The sequence below is a fragment of the Solanum stenotomum genome, chromosome 5, assembly GCF_019186545.1.
Source record: "Solanum stenotomum isolate F172 chromosome 5, ASM1918654v1, whole genome shotgun sequence".
NCBI lineage: Eukaryota > Viridiplantae > Streptophyta > Magnoliopsida > Solanales > Solanaceae > Solanum > Solanum stenotomum.
Window position 1 is genome coordinate 57969041 of NC_064286.1, and position 19987 is coordinate 57989027.

At 33.3% G+C, this 19987-nt stretch overlaps 2 protein-coding genes and 1 long non-coding RNA gene across 4 annotated transcripts in view; 2 read left to right on the top strand and 1 right to left on the bottom strand.

Moving 5' to 3' along the window:
* Positions 1-2401: 2401 nt before the first annotated feature.
* On the top strand, positions 2402-3497 carry LOC125864179 (F-box protein CPR1-like). The gene is made up of 2 exons (XM_049544094.1): positions 2402-2481; positions 2924-3497. The coding sequence occupies exons 1-2, from the start codon at positions 2402-2404 to the stop codon at positions 3495-3497; spliced, it is 654 nt and encodes a 217-aa protein (XP_049400051.1).
* Positions 3498-4378: 881 nt separating this feature from the next.
* LOC125864776 (uncharacterized) lies at positions 4379-8530 on the bottom strand. 2 transcript variants are annotated; one of them, XR_007446268.1, is made up of 4 exons: positions 8230-8530; positions 8029-8159; positions 5230-5304; positions 4379-4590 (listed from the first exon to the last, which is right to left on the bottom strand). It is a non-coding gene; the product is annotated as an uncharacterized LOC125864776 (long non-coding RNA). The 2 variants fall into 2 exon arrangements; XR_007446267.1 differs by lacking the exon at positions 5230-5304 and having other exon boundaries at positions 8230-8414.
* Positions 5880-19987, top strand: part of LOC125864743 (acyl-coenzyme A oxidase 4, peroxisomal-like) — a 1153105-nt gene continuing 1138997 nt past the window's right edge. Inside the window, exon 1 of the mRNA XM_049544810.1 lies at positions 5880-5884. The gene's annotated coding sequence lies outside the window, so the exon portion shown is untranslated. The remainder of the gene's footprint in view (positions 5885-19987) is intronic.

The window sequence follows — 19987 nt, forward strand, 5'->3', positions numbered from 1 at the left end:
CTAAAAGACAGGCACACAATATGTCTGCTATTTTGTTACTAATTTACTTGTCTGGAATAGAATATAACTTACATTATAGAAGAGCGTAAATGAGACGAGCTTAATTATTATGTGAGACAGACCTAGAGTTCTATCAAAATAATGTTAGCACACTAAATTGATGGAAAAACATCCAAAAACAATATCCAGTACTTTAAATCATGGCTAGAACTGTGTTAAATATTCCTATGTCAACTTTTGCATTTGAGACCACTGGTTAAGAAAGATAACTGATCAGAGATGATCGACACTCATTGAAGAGAAATTTCATGATTGTTCTAGTTTGCCTCAGAAATTGAATTAGATCAGATCAAATAAATAACAGAAGACTATAAGATACGGGAGAAGAGGAAAAACTTAGCTTGAAGAAATAATGTCGATGGGAGATCCTTCCAGTACACAAGCAAGTTCAAATTTTGACTTAATTGATTTTAAAAATTATGAGTCAATTCTTGTTAATGTTAATGCAAAGGAATTGGAAGCAAATAAATTTGTAATCAATATAATAAGTCAATACTTAAAAAATAATTTTAGCAAATAATACTTAAACAAATATTCTTATATAAAAATTCTATTATAGGTGGAATTACATCTCTTTTCCATTCAAGAGTTCATATGTGTTTTCACGCCCCATTGAGACTCCGAAAACTGGACAAATTCCTTTCCTTAGGACCACATACAAGACTTGTCCAACTACAGTGGTAACCTTACCATTGACTACTTCTTTTAAATCAATTATAGACTCGGAGGTCTTTTTATTCAGAACAAAAGAAGTCTGTACAAAATGGGCTCAACTGAGCCCAAAATTAAGCTGAAAAAGAAAGCCTGTCACCCCTATGTATTCCTACTGGTAATCCTCCTTGTTCTGATTCTTAGTGTCGCTATTTGTGCTTTGTCAAGATTCAGTAGTCTTCTGCATCCCACTGGTAGTTGTTGGAAAGTCTGGCACTTTATTATGCATTCCTGATCTATTGCCAAGTAAGTTTGCCATCTTATCTGCTATTTGATTAGCTTCTCTGAATGTATGTTGAACTTGTGCTTGTGTGATTCTCAATAATTGTTGTATCTCCTCTATATCTTCTGCTATTTGCCATGGTATTTTTCATTCCTTCATTATCATTCGATGCACACTGAGACAATATGTTTCAATTAGAGTATGGCAAAGCTCCATCTGCTTACAATATCCAAGAGCATTTAGGATAGCAACAATCTCTGCCTCCATATTTGTTTTAATATAAATACATTTATATTAAAACATGTCCTATTGAGGAAGAATTTGGAACTTGCATCCTCTTGCCTAGCAAACAAAGATTTACCTCAGTAAAATTATTCAGATCGATATAATTAAGAGTCCAACTACATTGCTAGAATTCATGTTGTACATTTGAAAGAGGCTAACATCCTTGCTTCTCTCATGGTACACTACTCCTCTTCCCACAAAGCGCCGTTTCTCCTAGGTCCATGGAGATAAAATATTGGACTGATGTCAACAGTTCATCATGGAAGAAAGGACTCACTAAGTCGGGATCACTAACTAATGCTAATTTAATATATCTAATATAATAGAAAATACTAATATAATAAAAAAAAGCTGTCTTTTCTGCATACATGGTGAAATATTTTATGAGATTATTTTATCATCTTCTGTATCATCTATATAGGATGGCACTTCACTATTTTACTATAAATGGTGAAAGAAAATACTCTCACAATTAGCTAATATTTCGAATTAAATTTGAGAAAAAAATTAATCCCACTTTTATTTTAAAAAATTATTATCTTTATCCCACCAAATAAACGATCAACTAAAATATTATTTATTTTAAACTATATATTTTTTTATTTAAAAAAATTAAAAATATTAAGGAGCATAATAAGTTAGTGTAGTACCACCTAAGCTATGAAATTCAAAAGACACAGACGTGACTATCGATGTATTCAAGAAAATATAAAAAGGAGCATAAAATCGCCGGACAAATATGGCTCGCGTCTCAAAAGAACATAAGAACATAATATGATTATATATAATTACATAAAAATTGATTTATACTTTACACATATTAAATAAGGAATTTAATAATTTAATTGATTGACTATTTAAATTTTTATCTAGTAGATATCTTATTTTTCATCCTATAATTTTTTCTCTATTTTTCTTTCTAATTGATTGACTATTTAAATTTTTATCTAGTAGATATCTTATTTTTCATCCTATAATTTTTTCTCTATTTTTCTTTCTTATATAAAAAGTAATCTCCCACCGTAATATTTTCTGCATTTGTATTGTAGATACTGCTGAAATTTATCTCCCAAAACCCTTTAAATGGAATGTGAAGCCTCCAATCTTCCATCAAATTCGAATATGACAATTCCTATTTTGCCAGCAGAACTCATTGGTGAAATTCTCTCGAGGCTTCCAGTGAAATCCCTCTTGAAATTCAGGTCTCTTTCAAAATATTGGCTTTCTTTAACCTGTGACCCTGAATTTATCAAGAACCATCTGAATTTATCTGCTAATAATAACAAGGAAGACCCCCGGCCACCATATACTTATTTTGGATGTTGCTGTAGACAAATGGAATTATAAAGAATGTCCTATTAAATCTTTATTTTATGACTCTGTTACTGTGGCTGTTGAATTGGATTTTCCCATTCAAAACGGCATTCATGGGCTCTATGTTAAGGGTTCTTGCAATGGATTGGTTTATCTTGCCGATAATTACTTACATTATTCTCTTTTATGGAACCCAACTACTAGAAAGCACAAGAATTTGCCTTTTTTTTAGACCTAGAGTGAGAAATCCCGGGCCGGGCCCATATTTGATTTTGGATATGATGAGCTCCATGATGATTATAAGGTAGTGATTATTGATTATAATTATAGTATTTTCAGTAGAGATGACATTGAGGTAAAAGTATATAGTCTAAAGAGTGATTCTTGGACTAATGTTGATTATTGTGATGAGGACACATTCTTTGTCAAAAAAAGTTCTGGCTATTGCGGGGAGACATTAATTGATAATGGCTCTTTTGTGGATGGGAAACTTCATTGGAGTACTTCTACTTCTATTTCTGGTCCTGATCCTAATGTGCATAAAGGCAAGTACATTATTGCTTTTGATTTAGCTAATGAGAATTGGGAAAAGGTGGAGAAGCCCTCCTTTGGAGAAGGAGAGGTTGAATTGCGTGTGCGAAAGTTGAGAAGTGATCTTTCTGTCTTTAGCGATTACAAGACAACTCATATAGGTGCTTGGGTTATGAAAGAGTATGGGGTTAAAGAATCTTGGACAAAGTTGTTTACCATCAGGTATCCAAAGGATCCAGAATGGTTACCAAAATTTTTCATGTCAAATAATGGTGAAATATTTGTAAAAAACCTCAATAAACTGAGAGATAAACTTCCATCTTATACAATCAATGACTTACAGATACAGAGAAAAGGATTACTCCTTCTATGAATGAGCTTCTGTACATATATAGAAAATGAAGACTTTCACTAACCAACTCACTGACACATCTAACAGAATCACGTGCATTTAATTTAACTAAAACATTTGCTTATCAGCTGACAGCTGTATCTGGAACTAACTTCTCAACATCCTCCCTCAAGCTAGGAGTGTGGAAGATGTTCTTCATTCCTAGCTTGGTTAGTAGATATGAGTGTTGTGCTTGAGTGAGTCCTTTAGTGAATAAATCTGCAGGTTGTTCTGTTGTCTTCAAATACAAAGGCTGAACCATTCCTAATAGAACCTTTTCTCTAATAAAGTGGCAATCGATGTCTATATGTTTGGTTCGTTCATGAAAAACTGGGTTAGCAGCAATTTGTATTGCAGATTTGCTGTCACTGTATACAGGAACAGGTAACTTCAGTTGTTCCCCTAACTCCTTAAAGAGGCCAACACTACAAGAAAAGTGGCTATTAGCGAAGAGAAAACTGGTCCTTAAAAGTGTAATTCTAGTCCTTAGAAGTCAATAGCGACCATAAATATCTGGTCGCTCCCCGTCCTTATAGGCGCCGTCGCTAGAGATTAATAGCGAAGAGTTCTATTCACCGGTCCTTATAGTGTTTGCGCAACAAGAAACACACTGGTCCCTAAAACACTTTTAAGGACTATAAATCTGGTCCTAAACATGGATCGACTGGTCCCTACAATAATTTACTAGCTTAGTTTTACTGGTCAAAGAAAAGTCTTTTAAGACCAAAATACTGGTCCTTAAAGATTCTTCTCAAGTTATGTTTCTTTTGAATTTATACCATAATTAATTAAATAATCAGATACACATGATAAAAAAATGTCAATAAATTCATGCTTTAATTATACAAATAAGAACTTACAAATCTAAAATTGGTATATTATTAGAAAATATGTAATAACATCACATTTGTAGCAATATAACCACAATGCACATGCACGCTATTGTTTACACAACTTTTTAGGAAAATAATAATCTACATTTTCCTAACTTCTCAAACAAATGATAACCAATTTCACAACTTGTCTGAAGTCTTCAAAACTCTCATCATGACTTGTAACTGAAACTCTTCAAACCCTATAAAAAATAAAAGTAAAATCTATTTAGAGAATTATATAGATCAGAGAGTATCTAAAAGATAATATATTGGTGAGAAAAATTGGGATATTGTATCTTTCTTCCCCTTCAAATTAAACATGTCATCTTCATATATAGTCCAACTACATTCTTCAAATACAAATTGTAGGAAAGCTAGGTATCCAGTATATTACAAAAAAAAGAGTTTAAAACAAGAACATTACACAATCTAGGGAAACCTCCAATCATTCTTCATGAATGTCCATGTTTAACCTAAGAACTTCAATACAGATGTTCGTTAAAAAGCATTTATTTGAAAATATTTGAAATTCAAGAAAGAGAAAAAAATAAGGAACATTTTGAATGGCCAGTGATGAAAATAATTATTTTACTATAATACATCACTGTTTAAAATTGGTTCCATTGCTTTCTTTGGTGTATATGTTCCTTGAGAATCAGAAAGCAACCATATTTTACACATAATGTAAACACCAGTTAAAATCATGAAGAGTATTTGCATGGTCATCGATAACACTTGATATCACTTTTCGGACATAAGTAAATAGAGAAATAAAGTACTATCTCAAGGAATTGAAAAACAAAATAATGTGCAGCAGACACACATAAAAGTAGACTTACAAGGTAAGGTGAAGCACCTAAAAGCCTCAAAAATATGTTCTGGTTCAAGTGTTTGTTTGTCTTCTGTAGTACAAACTTCATTGGATTCAGATGAGATAAAATTAATCAAATTCACACAATATAGATAAAGTCTCAAACACTTCGCAAATGAGAAAAAGGGAAAACGATCTTATGAAATTAATTTAAATAATAACTGAAGCTAGCTAAAGTACTCATAGAAGCTATACACATTTTATTTACTTAATATATTCAGAAAGGTCAGAACATGAAAGGGAACATATATCACGAGCCAAAACATCTATGGAAGCAAAAACTTAGCACCAACAAACAATAACACAATAATCATAGTCTTTATGAGAACTTATTTGTATGAAGTGTGTAACCATCTCAATAGTTCATATCAGAAAGGTAACGAACATTGCTCATTGGTTTAAACGTCTGAAGTAGTCCACCAATAAGATATGAGGATAAGTTTTGAGCCGAGATAACACATGATAGTCTCGCCAAATGTCTATGTTGCTTCACCACCCCATCTAATAGCTTAAGTTGTTAAAGAGAGTGCCCTTTTAAGTTCATACATTTGGACTTGTTCTTTTTAATAAGCCAAGCACATGGAAAATCTTTTTAATATAGGTTGCTGCAAGACTAAAACTCAAGTACTCTACATGCTTTGCTACCATGTTTAAGTGTGACTATCTCATCTAAAATCTAAATCTTTTAAGAAAGTACACTTCCATTTACTTAATTACCTCTCAAAAAACCTTAGACTTTATAAGGACTAGTAAAAATCCTTTAGCACATAACTTAACCAAATTGCTAAATATATTAGTAAATATCTAAGGATAACGCATGAATTCGATTCCATCGCCAGCTTATCAAGTGAAAATTGGTCAACTGGTATGGGTAGAGGGCCTACACCTTTGGCATGCACCTTTTCACCCAAAAATGATTGGTCACCAAAGATAGGGACAATAGTTGCTGGGCACTATAACCAAATAAAGCTAATAAGTTGCAAGTAAAAACAATAGATATTAGCAGGGTAATGAACATACAACATTTGAAACTCTATCACAACTTTTAGACCAATAGAACCCCCATGGTGCACCAGAAAGGAAAATTATCGGGGTAATTCAAGGTTTTTAAAACTAGAATTCCTTAATCTCACACTTATCTCTACAACATTGACGTACAAGTCTTTCACTAACCAAAAATTGTTGACTAGTGCGAGAGCTAATGTATATTTAAACAATAACTAAGACTTAACGTAAACTAGTTGGTATCATATATATAGGTCCTTTAGTTCCATGTTGTTCTGTTGTTCTAAGCAAAATCAGTAGTTGTTTCAATGAGTAGAATACACAGTAATGGAGTTGGACAAATATTTCAACTGAAGCACAACAATTCATCGAAATAAACATAATGTATTATTACGCAGTGAAAGAGATTTGAATTACCCTCTCGCTCCAAAGCAGTTCATAGCTTATCAACACGATAAACTATTAAGTCCCCAACTAACCAAACTCATAGTACTATTAAATGGAATGTGACCTGAACTTGCAACAACATTACCCATCTGACCCATTATCTATTCACAGAATTGAAAACGAAATAGGTGGCACAAAGACTATGATGACAGGGGAACTCCTTTGCCTCAAGAATTTATATACAATAGTAGCATCCAAAAGGAAAAATGCTTTGTTTCTAATTCTGGTCTTGCTATATTTATCCCGATTTATTGAAATAACAAGAAATTGGTTGATACTAGTGGCTTTTATTAGGCGTAGCCATCAAAGTGAAGATCAAATGCATTTTTTTGACACAATCTTTTATCAAAATATACATATACACATACAACAACAACAACAACAAAATATATAGAGAGAATCATTATTTACACTATCTTATAAAAATGCGTAGAGAGAATCACATGTATCTTATATCAACTTATGAATTGAGAAGTTTAACACCACAAATCAATAAACTTGAAAGTTAAAAGAGACTTATCAAGTGTGAGTAGTTTGATTTGCACCTGATGCAAGAGATGTAGAGAAGAGACACATAATGGAAAAATTTGTAAAAAGTTGTAATTGAACTAAGAAGTGGAAATTGTTACAACCAAAGATACTGTATATATCTAAATAATTGGACCCTAGTAACATTGAGAATATCTCCTCTTTTAAATTGTATTTAAAGTTGGATATCAGTACTCCTTCTCAGAATAGGATAACTTAAATGTTTTTGAAATTGGAAACTTAGAAGTTTATAAGGAAAAGGTATAAACTTTAGTATAAATTTTACTACTCATATCTCAATAAATTCTATTGAAAAGGTAGGGTAGAACATTGAATTTCTCAATGATCTAACCTCTTTATTGTAAAAAAATTGAACTTTCTAACCCAAAACATCTCTCCTACAACTTTTCTACAACCTATATTTACTAACTTTTTATTTGAGAAGTCTTATTTTATAGTATAATCACTGTCCATTACTCTAAAAACACAACATCTAGTAACCAAAAACAAGGACATCCCAAACTTAGGATGCAATAGAAGAATTCAATTCTAACGACCTTGTTAAATTTTGTTTGTTTCCATTCATTAGTTCTCCAATACAATACTGTAAGAAATCTGCAATTTTTTCCCAACCAAATAAAAATGAACCCATTAATGTTCTATTCCACATTTGAGATAAACAGAACATCAACATATTTAAAATCAAAACTCAAAGGCTACAAGGAGAACACAATCATAAAGTGTAAACAAATAACTTACTATACTCAAATTAAAAGATAAGATTTACCTCAAAAACGTTGAAATAAAGAAACAGGGACCATCAAAAAACACTGAGCATCCATAGACACTTGAAATCAATCTTTAGATTTTTGAGATAGAATTTCGGAGAGTTCTTGGGCTCATGGTCAAGTCCACAGCCTGGAGAATACAAATAAGTGAGAGAAAACACATTGTAGAAACCCAATTGATTGAAAAATCGAAAAGCTACCAGAATGATTTGTATGTTTGTGTCCTTTCGTTATTGCTCGATCTACCCGGAACATAGATGAACATAATAGAGGCAGAAGAGGAACTATGATTTTCACTCGCATAGAGAAGCGGTCTAGGGTTTTTTTGAGATGAAGTTAGGTTTCAACGATGATATTTGCTTTAGTTAAAGTACCCATTCCTAATTTTTTTTATTTTTTTTAAGAGCAATATTTTATTTTGGGTTTAGTCTCGCTCAATTTTGGATATTAGGGACAAGTTATTGATGATATTAGGGACTATATTTCATCCCTTCGCATTTTAGAAAAATAAATAAGAGAACTATGGTCCAGAAAAAAATCTGGACCTTATAGGTACGCTTTTAAAGACAAGATATTTTACTCGTCACTAAATGTTGGTCTTTGTTAAGCCTTTTTCTTATAGTGCAACCAACCACACAATTTCTGCAACTGTTGATGCTAAACTTCTGTACTCAGATTCAGCTGAGCTTCGTGAAATAGTGTCCTGTTTTTTAGACTTCCATGAAATCAAAGAACTTCCATATGTAACCATATAACCTGTTATGGACTTCCTATTATATGGACATGCTGCCCAGTCTGCATCACAATATGCAGTTAACTGATTGCTGGCATTGGCTGTCATGAATATTCCCAATCCTGGGGACTATTTGACATATTTGACCACCCTTATTGCTGCCTCCATATGGGATGTTTTAGGACTATGCATGAATTGGCTTAGAAGCTGCACTGCAAATGCAATATCCGGTCTTGTTATTGTCAAATAGAGTAGCCTCCCTACCACCCTTTGATAAACATTCGGATCATCCAACAACTTGTCACTTCCATCAACAGTAGGAAAGTGAAGTCAAACTCCTTTGTAGTAAGTTTCAGATTTATCTCAATGGGAGCTCCAACAGGCTTGGAACTAGATAATCCCATGTCTGAAATCAACTCAAAACAGTACTTCCTCTGATGCATAAGGATCCCTGTGTCGTTCCTGGCAAATTCGATTCCTAAAAAATATCTTAAATCCCCTAAATCTTTGATCTTAAAATTATCCTTGAGGATTTTCTTTGTGTCCAAGATCAAGTTGTGGTTATTCCCTGTGATTAACAAATCATCAACATAGATCAAAACCATCACCAAACTTCCTTTCTGACTCTTTGTGAACAAAGAGTGATTATAACTGCTCTGTTGAAAACCAGAATCAACCAGGGTTGTTGTCAGTTTAATGTTCCATTGCCTGCTTGCTTGCTTGAGGCCATAAAGTGACTTGATGAGCTTACACACTACCCCCTTGTCACCTTTATGGACAAAACCCAAAGGTATTTCCATGTACACGTCTTCATTTAAATCTCCTTGAAGGAATGCATTAAAAACATCCATCTGGTGGACAGTCCAGTGATGTGCAACAACTAATGATATGACTACTCTAATAGTCCCCATTTTTACAACTGGAGAGAAAGTTTCTTGATAGTCCAGCCCTTCCTTTTGGTTATAGCCCTTGGCTACCAACCTAGCCTTAAACCTATCAACCTCCCCATCAGCTTTATACTTTATCTTGTACACCCATTTGCATTCTATTGCCCTCTTATCCTTAGGCAGTTGAGTGATCTTCTATGTTTGATTTTCTTCCAATGCCTGTATCTCATTCTCCATAGCCTCTACCCATCTAGGATCTAGAATGGCTTCTTGATATGTAGTAGGTTCCCTTTCTTGAGAAAACTTAGTGACAAAGCTTTTATATGTAGGTGAGATGCGCTGGTAGTCCACTACATCTGAAATAGAATAGGAACAGCTGCCAGCAGTTGTATTCTTCTTTGTCAAAACATAATTTGTATGCCAAATTGGAGGTTTAGGTGATCTACTTGACCTTCTGGTAACAACGGTAGGAGTTTGCACTGATAATTCAGGGTCCTGAGAAGTAACAGAAGTAACATTGTCTGATAGTTGAGTATTATTAGGATCCCTGTCAGAATGACCACTAGATGATACAGATATTATTGTGTCCTCAGTTACAATAATAAGTGTTGCACTTCTGATGACAACACATGGTGTGAGCTCACTGTCTTCTACATGTGAATATGATATTGAGGGTACATGATCTGGATCTTCTCTAAATCCTAGAGACTGAAATGGAAACTCAGTCTCATGAAAAATTACATCTCTGCTAACAAAAACAACCTTAGATTCAACATCTAATAGTTTATATCCTTTTTGACTGACAGCATAGCCAAGAAATACTGCTTTCTTAGCCTTTGGTGCAAACTTGTCATCTCTTCTCAGGTCTGTGGCAAATGCAAGACAACCTATCACTCTGATGTGAGCCAGAGAAGGTTGCCTTTTGTATAATATCTCATAAGGAGACCTATTCCCCAATACAGATAAAGGAATTCTATTAATGATATAGGTTGCAGCTTCTATACATTCTCCCCAAAACCTATTTGGTAGATGCCCTTGAAACTTTACAGCTCTTGCTGTCTCTAATAAGTGTCTGTGTTTCCTTTCCACAACTCCATTTTGTTGTGGAGTGTGTGGACAAGATCTTTGATGAATAATCCCATGCAACATAAAGAGATCATGACAATTAGAGTTTAGAAATTCTCCTCTATTATCAGACCTGAAAACCTTAACACACTTCCCAAACTGATTCTTTATCATTGCCAGAAAATGTTTCAGCACAACAATTACATCAGACTTCAAAGCAATTAAGAAAGTCCATGTCCATCTAGATTTGTCATCCACTAAAGTGAGAAAGAACCTCTTTCCACTATGAGTGGTGACCTTATATGGACCCCAAATATCCATATGTACTAAATCAAATATATCAGCAACTATAGTATGACTAACAGGGAACTGACTTCTAGTCTGTCTTGCTTGTGGACAAATGACACACTTATCAATGGTAAAACTATTACAAGTACTAAAGTCTTTTATTATTCTAAGAACTTCCATGGGAACATGCCCTAGTCTCTTGTGCCATAGTTTTGCACCTGCATCTCCTTTCTTGACTGCAGACATTGTCTTAATCGTGTCCTTGTGTGGTCTTGTTTTCGAGTCCATCACATATAATCCTTCTTCTACTCTACCAATCCCCTTTACCTTCCCAGATAAGAGATCCTGAAACACACAGTATGTAGGGAAAAAAGAGACAGAACAGTTTAACTATTTTGTCAGTTTGTTTACAGACAAAAGATTAAACCTAAATTCTGGTATGCACAATACATCTGTGATTATATCATTATCATTCAGTTGAAAATTTCCAACATGTGAAACAGTAACAAAGTCTCCTGTAGGCAGCTGCACTTTACCTAGCCTATTCATCATGTTTTCATCTTGCAAGTAAATGTGATTATGTATCATGTGATCTGTAGCCCCAATATCTATAATCCACTTCAATTGAGAACAAGAATTACCTGCCATATTGACACTCTTTTGAGGATCCATGTTGTTGCTGTCCCTTTTTAGCATATTGAAAATTTGGTTCAATTGTTTTGGTGAAGTGTTGTTCACAACTGAAATAACTGTTCCTGAGTAACTTGATCTCCCATCTGATGTTCTCCTATAGCTATGTGAGCCTTCTTCTCCTTGTGATCCTGCAAGTCCTGCATCTGTGAGTACATATTACCATCCCCTATAACTGCATTTGCCTTTTTCTTCCCTTTGAAATTTTCTGGATATCCGATGAGTAAGTAACAATTATCCTTCACATGCCCAGTCGTATGACAATGATCACACTTCTTCAGCTTGTTGCAATTTGTCCTAGTGTGTCCCTTCATGTCACAAAAATCGTAATACAGATGGTTCTTCCTAGGAGTTTGTCTAGAATCAAACTGAGGTTGAAAGTTAAATTGAGGTGGCCTGTGATTCCTTGTAGTATACATTGCTAAGGATTCCATCCCTTCATGTATAGATCCAGCGGTTCCCTTCTGACTTTCATCTTGTATAACTAAAGCATATGCTTGATTCACATTAGGAAGACTAGGCATCATTAAAATCTGACCTCTTGCCTGTGAATAACTATCACTCAAACCCATCAAAAACTGTAACAATCGCTGATACTGCATCTGTTCAACATAGTCCTTAGCCTTGTGACAATTACAACTAGGAGGAGGCAAAATAGAGTCATACTCATCCCATAGGTTTCTCAATTTTGTATAATAAGAAGAAACAGATAATGTGCCCTGTGTAAGGGTGAAAATACTCCTATGTAATTGATAAATCCTAGATCCATTTATTTTATCAAAACGTTCCTTCAGATCAAGCCATACCTGATGTGCACTGGATGAATAGAGAATTCCACTCAATAATTCCTTACTCACATTGTAGGTGAGCCAAGAGATCACTATTGCATTGCATCGATCCCAAATTTTCTTCAAAGCACCATCAAAATCACAGCGTAGAACAGAGCCATCAATAAAACCCAATTTGTTTCGTCCGAGTAGGGCAATCTCCATAGCTCGACTCCATAACGTATAATTCTCCATGCCTGTTAGTTGAATACCAACAGAGAGAGCTCCTGGCACATCAGAAGAGCTCAAATAGAGTGGATGATTGTGATCAAGTGCCATCAATCCACCATTGACAGACTCTCCTTGAACTCTGTCAACAGATCCTCCCGTCAATACTTCCTCAATTGCCATGTTTGAGCTGCGAAATCTCTCGATCTATCGTCAATTCCAGCTGAGATGAATCCCTAGATTCGTCCTCCTTGCTCTGATACCATGTAAAAAACCTCAATAAACTGAGAGATAAACTTCCATCTTATACAATCAATGACTTACAGATACAGAGAAAAGGATTACTCCTTCTATGAATGAGCTTCTGTACATATATAGAAAATGAAGACTTTCACTAACCAACTCACTGACACATCTAACAGAATCACGTGCATTTAATTTAACTAAAACATTTGCTTATCAGCTGACAGCTGTATCTGGAACTAACTTCTCAACAATATTGTCATTGTCTGGAACAACTTCCATAATATACAATTCAAAAGATGACTCATTCAGATATTCAGATGTTATTATTAACTGTCATTACGGTATATATGCCCAATTCTACCTTGAAAGCCTAGTTTGCCCTTTTTCAACCCAAGGGACACAGAATGTGGAGAAAGCTCATATCGAAACATTCGAGTAAGAAATAACTTGTAAGAGAACTTTCTTCTCAACTGCTTTCAAATTCTGTTTGTTATTTCAAATATAGAATAATATGCGCACATGAAGGATCTCTTTAAACTACATTGCTTCTGGACTAGGTTTGGTTGTCTATTTGCTGTTAATCGTTAGATGGTGCAATGCAGTAGTCTATTACATGCTTCTTCATACACTTTATCTTACATGAATACAAAGGGGTTGTTACAAAAGGTGTAAGGTTCTGTTTGGCCACTAGAACATAAAGCTCTAACCGAGCAAAGGGATTTGTTGTAATTAGTTTGAGTGGAGAGAAGCAAAAATAAGTCATGTAGGACAAACTACCTCACAACTGAAACCACATTCAGACCTTTAAAATCTATTTTGCATTGTGCTTTAAGAGACTTTGAGGCTTCATCCCGAGATAGAAGGGTTCGTTCTGAGATATGCATCCTGTTTTAGAAATAAAAGGAAATGTTTGAACTTTGAATAAGTTATAAGCATTGCGTGATTTCCACTTGACTGTCTGGGTTTAATCATTATGATGGCATCGGAATGAACATAAAGAAGTTGTTTGGGCAAGACCAGTTGCTAAATGTTTGTTCTTTTATTCATTATGTGTCATATGTAAAAGAAGCAAGACTTCAATTTGGATTAGCTAATTTCAAATACTCCTAGGAGGATGAGAATTTTCACCTAGAATACTCCATATTATTTATATGTGAACCTGACAGTAGTATAAATTTCAAATCCATTTATTGTGAGCCACATAATTGCAAACGTAAGGAATTCAATCAACAATAGAATATAGAAAAGCTGGAATTCATTGGAATGCACACTGAATGTTTTGATGTTAATCATGAGAGTGACTCTTACAGTTTATGCTTGCAAATGAATTTCTAATAATTGAATCCACAAGGAGCTTGGACAGATTGGTGAGTATTTGTTTCTTAGACTGTATAGTTTTTCTTTGCTTATTCCATTTGTGGATAAATCATTTCTGGCAATCTAGTTATTTCTTGGATCGAGTTCATATGACAACAAAAGTGTGAGACCTTGAAATCAATTCAAAATCGTTATGGAAAGATTTGATGTTAACCATGTGTGTCACAACATCACATTAGTTATGCCTTAAAATGATAGTATTATTTCTTGCAAGTGTATGGATTTCAAATTAGTTGAACCCAGAAGGTGTGTGCGGGTAGATTGTTAAGTATATCTCTCCATTAGGTCGATATCATTTTTCATTGCCTATTTTAGAAGTATTAGGTAATTCTGTCCACCAAGGTTAGGATAGATGGAAGAAATCACCTAGTGTCTAGATTGGGATTTGAACATGAGACTTGATGGTTCTCAACTCACTTCAAGTGACTTCATTGGTCACTAGGCCATACCCTTGGATTCTGTGTATACCAAAAAAAGGCTTTGAATACCGTGTGGAAATTCGGTGCTCAATAACTTTCACTGAAGGACTCTGTTTATGTTGAGTGTATATATCGCAGATCAATGCATTACCTTACTAATTAATTAGTATAAGGAGCCCGGGCTTTCTGAATTTAGCGAGGGGAGATATGTACTTAGTTTTTTAACTCTCAAGCCTGAACTGACTTTTCTTTGCTTTGAGCTTGTTTTGCAGATTAGACGTCGAAAAGGTTGTGAAAAAGAAAGAGTTGGCTATGTTCTCAATCAGCTTATCTTTTGCTTGTCTAACTGCATTTGCCACATTGTTGTATTTGATGATGCACTAACATTTACTTATCTTGTTTCTTCCATTCTTGAGTTGGATACTACTTTCTTAGAGGAATTACTACAAGGAAGAGGCTGCGTGTTGGTCTAGTAGATTTTTTAAGCATATAAATTGTTCTTTTAAGAAAGATTCTTCCATGTCGCTAGGGGAGTTAAATTTGGGCGGGTCAAATTGGGTCAAGACCAAACCCAACCCAACCTAAATTTGTTTGGATAAAAATGGGTTGGGTCAAAACGGGTTAAGTAATGGATCATAACCCAACTTGCCCAATTTTTACTAACTTTTAATAGCTTTATTTGTTATTTTATAAGCTTTTATTAACTAATAAGACTACTATATATAACATCTAATATAAAAAAAATGTTTTTTTAAAAAATATTTTGACAAGATTTCTCAAAAATCAATTTGGGTTAGATATCAACTCAATTTTTAATGGGTTGAGTTGAAATGGGTTGAACTAACAAATGAACGGGTCAGTAACCAACCAAAACCTATATGGATTGGGTCGGGTTTGATTTTGCCACCCCTACATGTCGCGCCTCCGAGGCGCTCTCTGTCAAACAGCAATGCTGCTGCAGGTTGAAAGAAATATATTTGTGTGAAGCTCTGGGCCTTTACTGTTGCCCACACAAGTCTACACTCTCTCTACATTTTGTGTTGCTATATATTTCTTGCTTTTTTTTTTGAGTAATAGCAATGTGATTTTCCAATATCTAAGCATTGTTCAATTGAGCTTATATGTACATACAGAAAAAGGTTTAATTATGTAAGAAGTGATTTAACTAGTAGTACTACCTCCATGGTTTGGAGATGACAATTGTGTTATTCTTATAGGGGGTGTTGTTTCAATTACTCTTACAATTTATTTGCTACTCGATTGTATTGATGCCAAGCTTTTTCTTCCTTTCTTTCGAAGGATTCTCTATCCCTTCCATTGAAAATAGAGGCGTATCCAGAATTTTGACATGATGATTCCACTTTTACGAGAAGATGGATTTAAGACATAAATTTGATCGGTTTGACATTTTAGGTTTTTATCACTAAAAATCGTTAAACTTATAAAATTATAGATCCAAAATTAGTTCTTATATATTCAAATAGTGTGTGTGTATATATATATATATATATATATTATTTATTTTTTGCACCGGAGGTATTGAGATCGACTAAATACATTGATTGTATGTTATATCATCCAGTATTTCTAGTTTTAATATGTACATTTGGTTTAATTATACTTTCTCCATCCCATTTTATGTGGCAACATTTGACCGGGCATGAAGTTTAAGAAATAAATGAAGACTTTGAAATGTTTACCAAATTGCCTCTTAAAAAAATAGTCATATTAAAAAGTAGACTCATTTTTTTCTCTCCTCATAAATGTATGAATAAGTGAGACCAACAAGGGTAAAAGAGGAATTGTATCTTTAAAAACTTACCATATAAGGAAATGTGACATTCTTTTTGGGACTGACCAAAAAGGAAATGGTTCCACATAAAATGGGACGGAGGGAGTATAAAATAAATACAAGGCTAAAAAAATAGGAATTTCCAATGTGACAAGTTTGAAAATTTTGAAAGATTAAAGCTATATATATAAAGTGCTATGAATTACCACTTAGAGAGGTGCTACCTAATTTTAGATAGAAAAATACAACAAGATAGATGTAAGATTTAAATTTCTAACCTCACTCGGATAGGTGCACCCAATCATCATTGCATTATTTAATACGTCTAGTATGGGTTCACATGACATCTATATTTAAACATTTTAAAAAATATAAGACTATTATATATTATTTCAGGAGGGGATGGGTTCATGCGAACCCGATGACCTCCTCCTGCATATGCCTCTGGTTGAAGGACAAACTAGACTTTCACCGTAGATTTCCACATCATGATTGCCGCCATGGTTAGTATGATTTGGATATTTGAATGTGTCATCGTTTGAATTAATGTATATCCTGAATTTTGATCGAACCAAAAACAACATTGTCATGAAAAGGAGTGGATGCAAGTCATATTGGTCATTTGAATACTTGATGGTTAACGACTTTATCCAAGATTCATTAATTTCATACTCTTTCATAATCCGAACACCTAAATGAGTTTCAGCGTGATCACTTCCCAACATTCCAATAGACAATTCATCCTCTTTTACTTCATTGGAAAAAGGCTTCTCCATCTTATATCATTTCTCATTAGCTAAATCAAAGCAAATGAGGCTCCTGCCCATATGCCAATGAAGCATCCCATCGACAAACAAGCCTGGAACATAACTTAATGTGTCACACCCCTTTTCCGATCGGCGGAAGGGTTTTTCCAATTTAAGTGATATTGATTAGGGATTATTTTTATTTTTTTCGGAGTCGTCACTTGGAATTGAGTTATGGTGTTCCAAGTCACCTTTTTGTTTAATCCCTAATCAAAAGGAAATGACTCTTTAATATGGTCTGCGAACTAGAAATTCGGGTAAGGAATTTTGTTGACCGAGGGGAAGGTATTAAGCATCCCTCGAGTCCCGTGGTTCTAGAACGGTCGCTCTTATTGACTTATACTTAAATTATGATTAATTTTTGGATATATGTTTATAAGCTACAGTTTCACTCGCAATTTTTATTGTTGAAGTTTTATTTGGTCTCAACCTAGATGCGTAACCGCATTCTTGGTCTTGACATTTAGAGGCATAACTATCTTCTTTTATCACACTTAATAATATTATCCCCTTTTTTTATAAGTCTTTACTTTAAATCAATGAAAGTTAATTATATTATTGGAGAAGGTGCGTCCCCGCATCCTTGAGTTTATTTTAATGTTTCAAAAAAAGATGTGTAACCACATTCTTAATTGAAACAAATATTGTTTAATGTGCCTAAATGTTTGTTTTAACATTGAAAGAAAATATTTATTTCTTATAGAGAAAAAGAAAATAAAGTAAAATACTAAACTTCTAGAATAAAATTTTGGATCATTTTCATATCTTTTATTTATTTTTATTATTTTTAAGGTTGATGTCAAAACTAAGCATACACGTTCTCATACAACAAAACTATACCGAATTGTTAAAAATAAATCTCATTTTTTGATTGATAAAATAAAATAACAATAACTTTTTTACTTATTTTTAGCCTAACAATTTCTACTTTATCAATATTATCTAAATGAAGACAAGAACGATGCCATGACCTTTCATTTTTAAGAGGTCACAACTTAAGAAATAAAAATAAATAAAGAGAAAATAATCATCAATTAAAGCTACATTTATTCATTAAACAAAAAATATAACACTTGATTCATTCTTCATTTCAATCAAATTATGAATAAAATAAAAAATAAAAGAAAATTTATCATATAGTTACATCAAATTCCATAAATAAATTAAAAATTTAAGGTAAAGTTATACCTCAAATGAAGAAAATAAGTATCGTAAAATCTTGATCGAAGCTCGATTAAAACACTCACGAATTTTTTGTAGATTGTATGTAATGGTATATGTGTTGTATTTATAAAAGTAGTAATGAAGAAGGAAGAAAAATACAAATGTGTAGGTGAATTATGAAAGGAAAAATAATATAAAAATAAAGTGACTTTTTTTCTCTTTCTTTTCTGTCCGTTTTGTGTGTGTGTTGCTTTTCTTTGCTGATTTTTTCTTTTTTCTGTTGCTGATGTTGTTGTATATGTAGTAGTAGTATGTGTGTGTTGTGTAGTGTGTAAAGGGGTTGGGTGTTGAGGGTAGTGGATAGGTGTGAGGGTAATGTGAGGTGAGTGGGGGTAGATGTGGGTGGAAATGGGTAATGGGATGAAGGTAGTGGTAAGTTTTTTTAAAAAAAATATAATAAATATTATAGAAATATTAGCTAAGAAAAATACAAGAATAAATGAATAGCTACTCTAAATTATTATTAAGAAATACTAACTTATTATTAAATCTAAACTAAAAGAAAACATATATTTTTATAGTTTTTAAATCTTTTAAAATAAACTTACTAAAATATGACAAAAACCAAAATATCTAACTTAAACATAAAAGAAATATTTAAGGAATAAAAAATAGTGTAAGACCTTATGTTTGGACAAAATTTACGTGTCTACAAATGTATCCTCATAATTATCAAAACTTTTCAATAAATAATGTCTCCCTACCATAATCAACACTAGTCCAAGAATCACTTCTTAGACTATATACCCTTGACCTCAACGTCATCTAATCGTCATTAATATAATTATAAAAAATACCCACTACTTTATAATTATCATCAAGCTCATATATTTCAAAAAATATATAAAATTTTCAAATTTCATCCGTATAGTATAAATTAAGATAAAAAAATAATATATATTAAGCCCCTGCTGGCAACTCCTATATCTAGTTTTATAATAAGCATACACTTAGGGGTGTACAAAACCGAACCGCAAACCGAACCAAACCGCGAACCGAGTCAAACCGAAAAAAAAACCCGACTAGTGGTTTGGTTTGGCTTGGTTTGGTATTGAAAAAAAAAACCCGATGATATTTGGGTTGGTTTGGTTTTAACTAAAAAAAACCAACCCGAGACCAAACCAACCCGACATTATATATGTAATTTTAAAATTTTATTTTATACATAAAAATGTTTATTAATATATAATTTATATATTTTTCTTAATCTTTCTCACAATTTTTTGTTTAATATTAGTGGACTTTGGACTACATTGTTGACTTGAGCCCACTTGTTATTTTTAGGAATAAACAAAAGCCCAAATAAATTATACAATTCAACTAGCCCTTTAATATTCTCTTTCTCATTTAACAAAGGTCATTTAGGTCAGCAGCTCAAAAATAGCTCTTCACCTTCAAAGACTTAGTCACTGTTAGGTTTTACTCATTAGCTATTA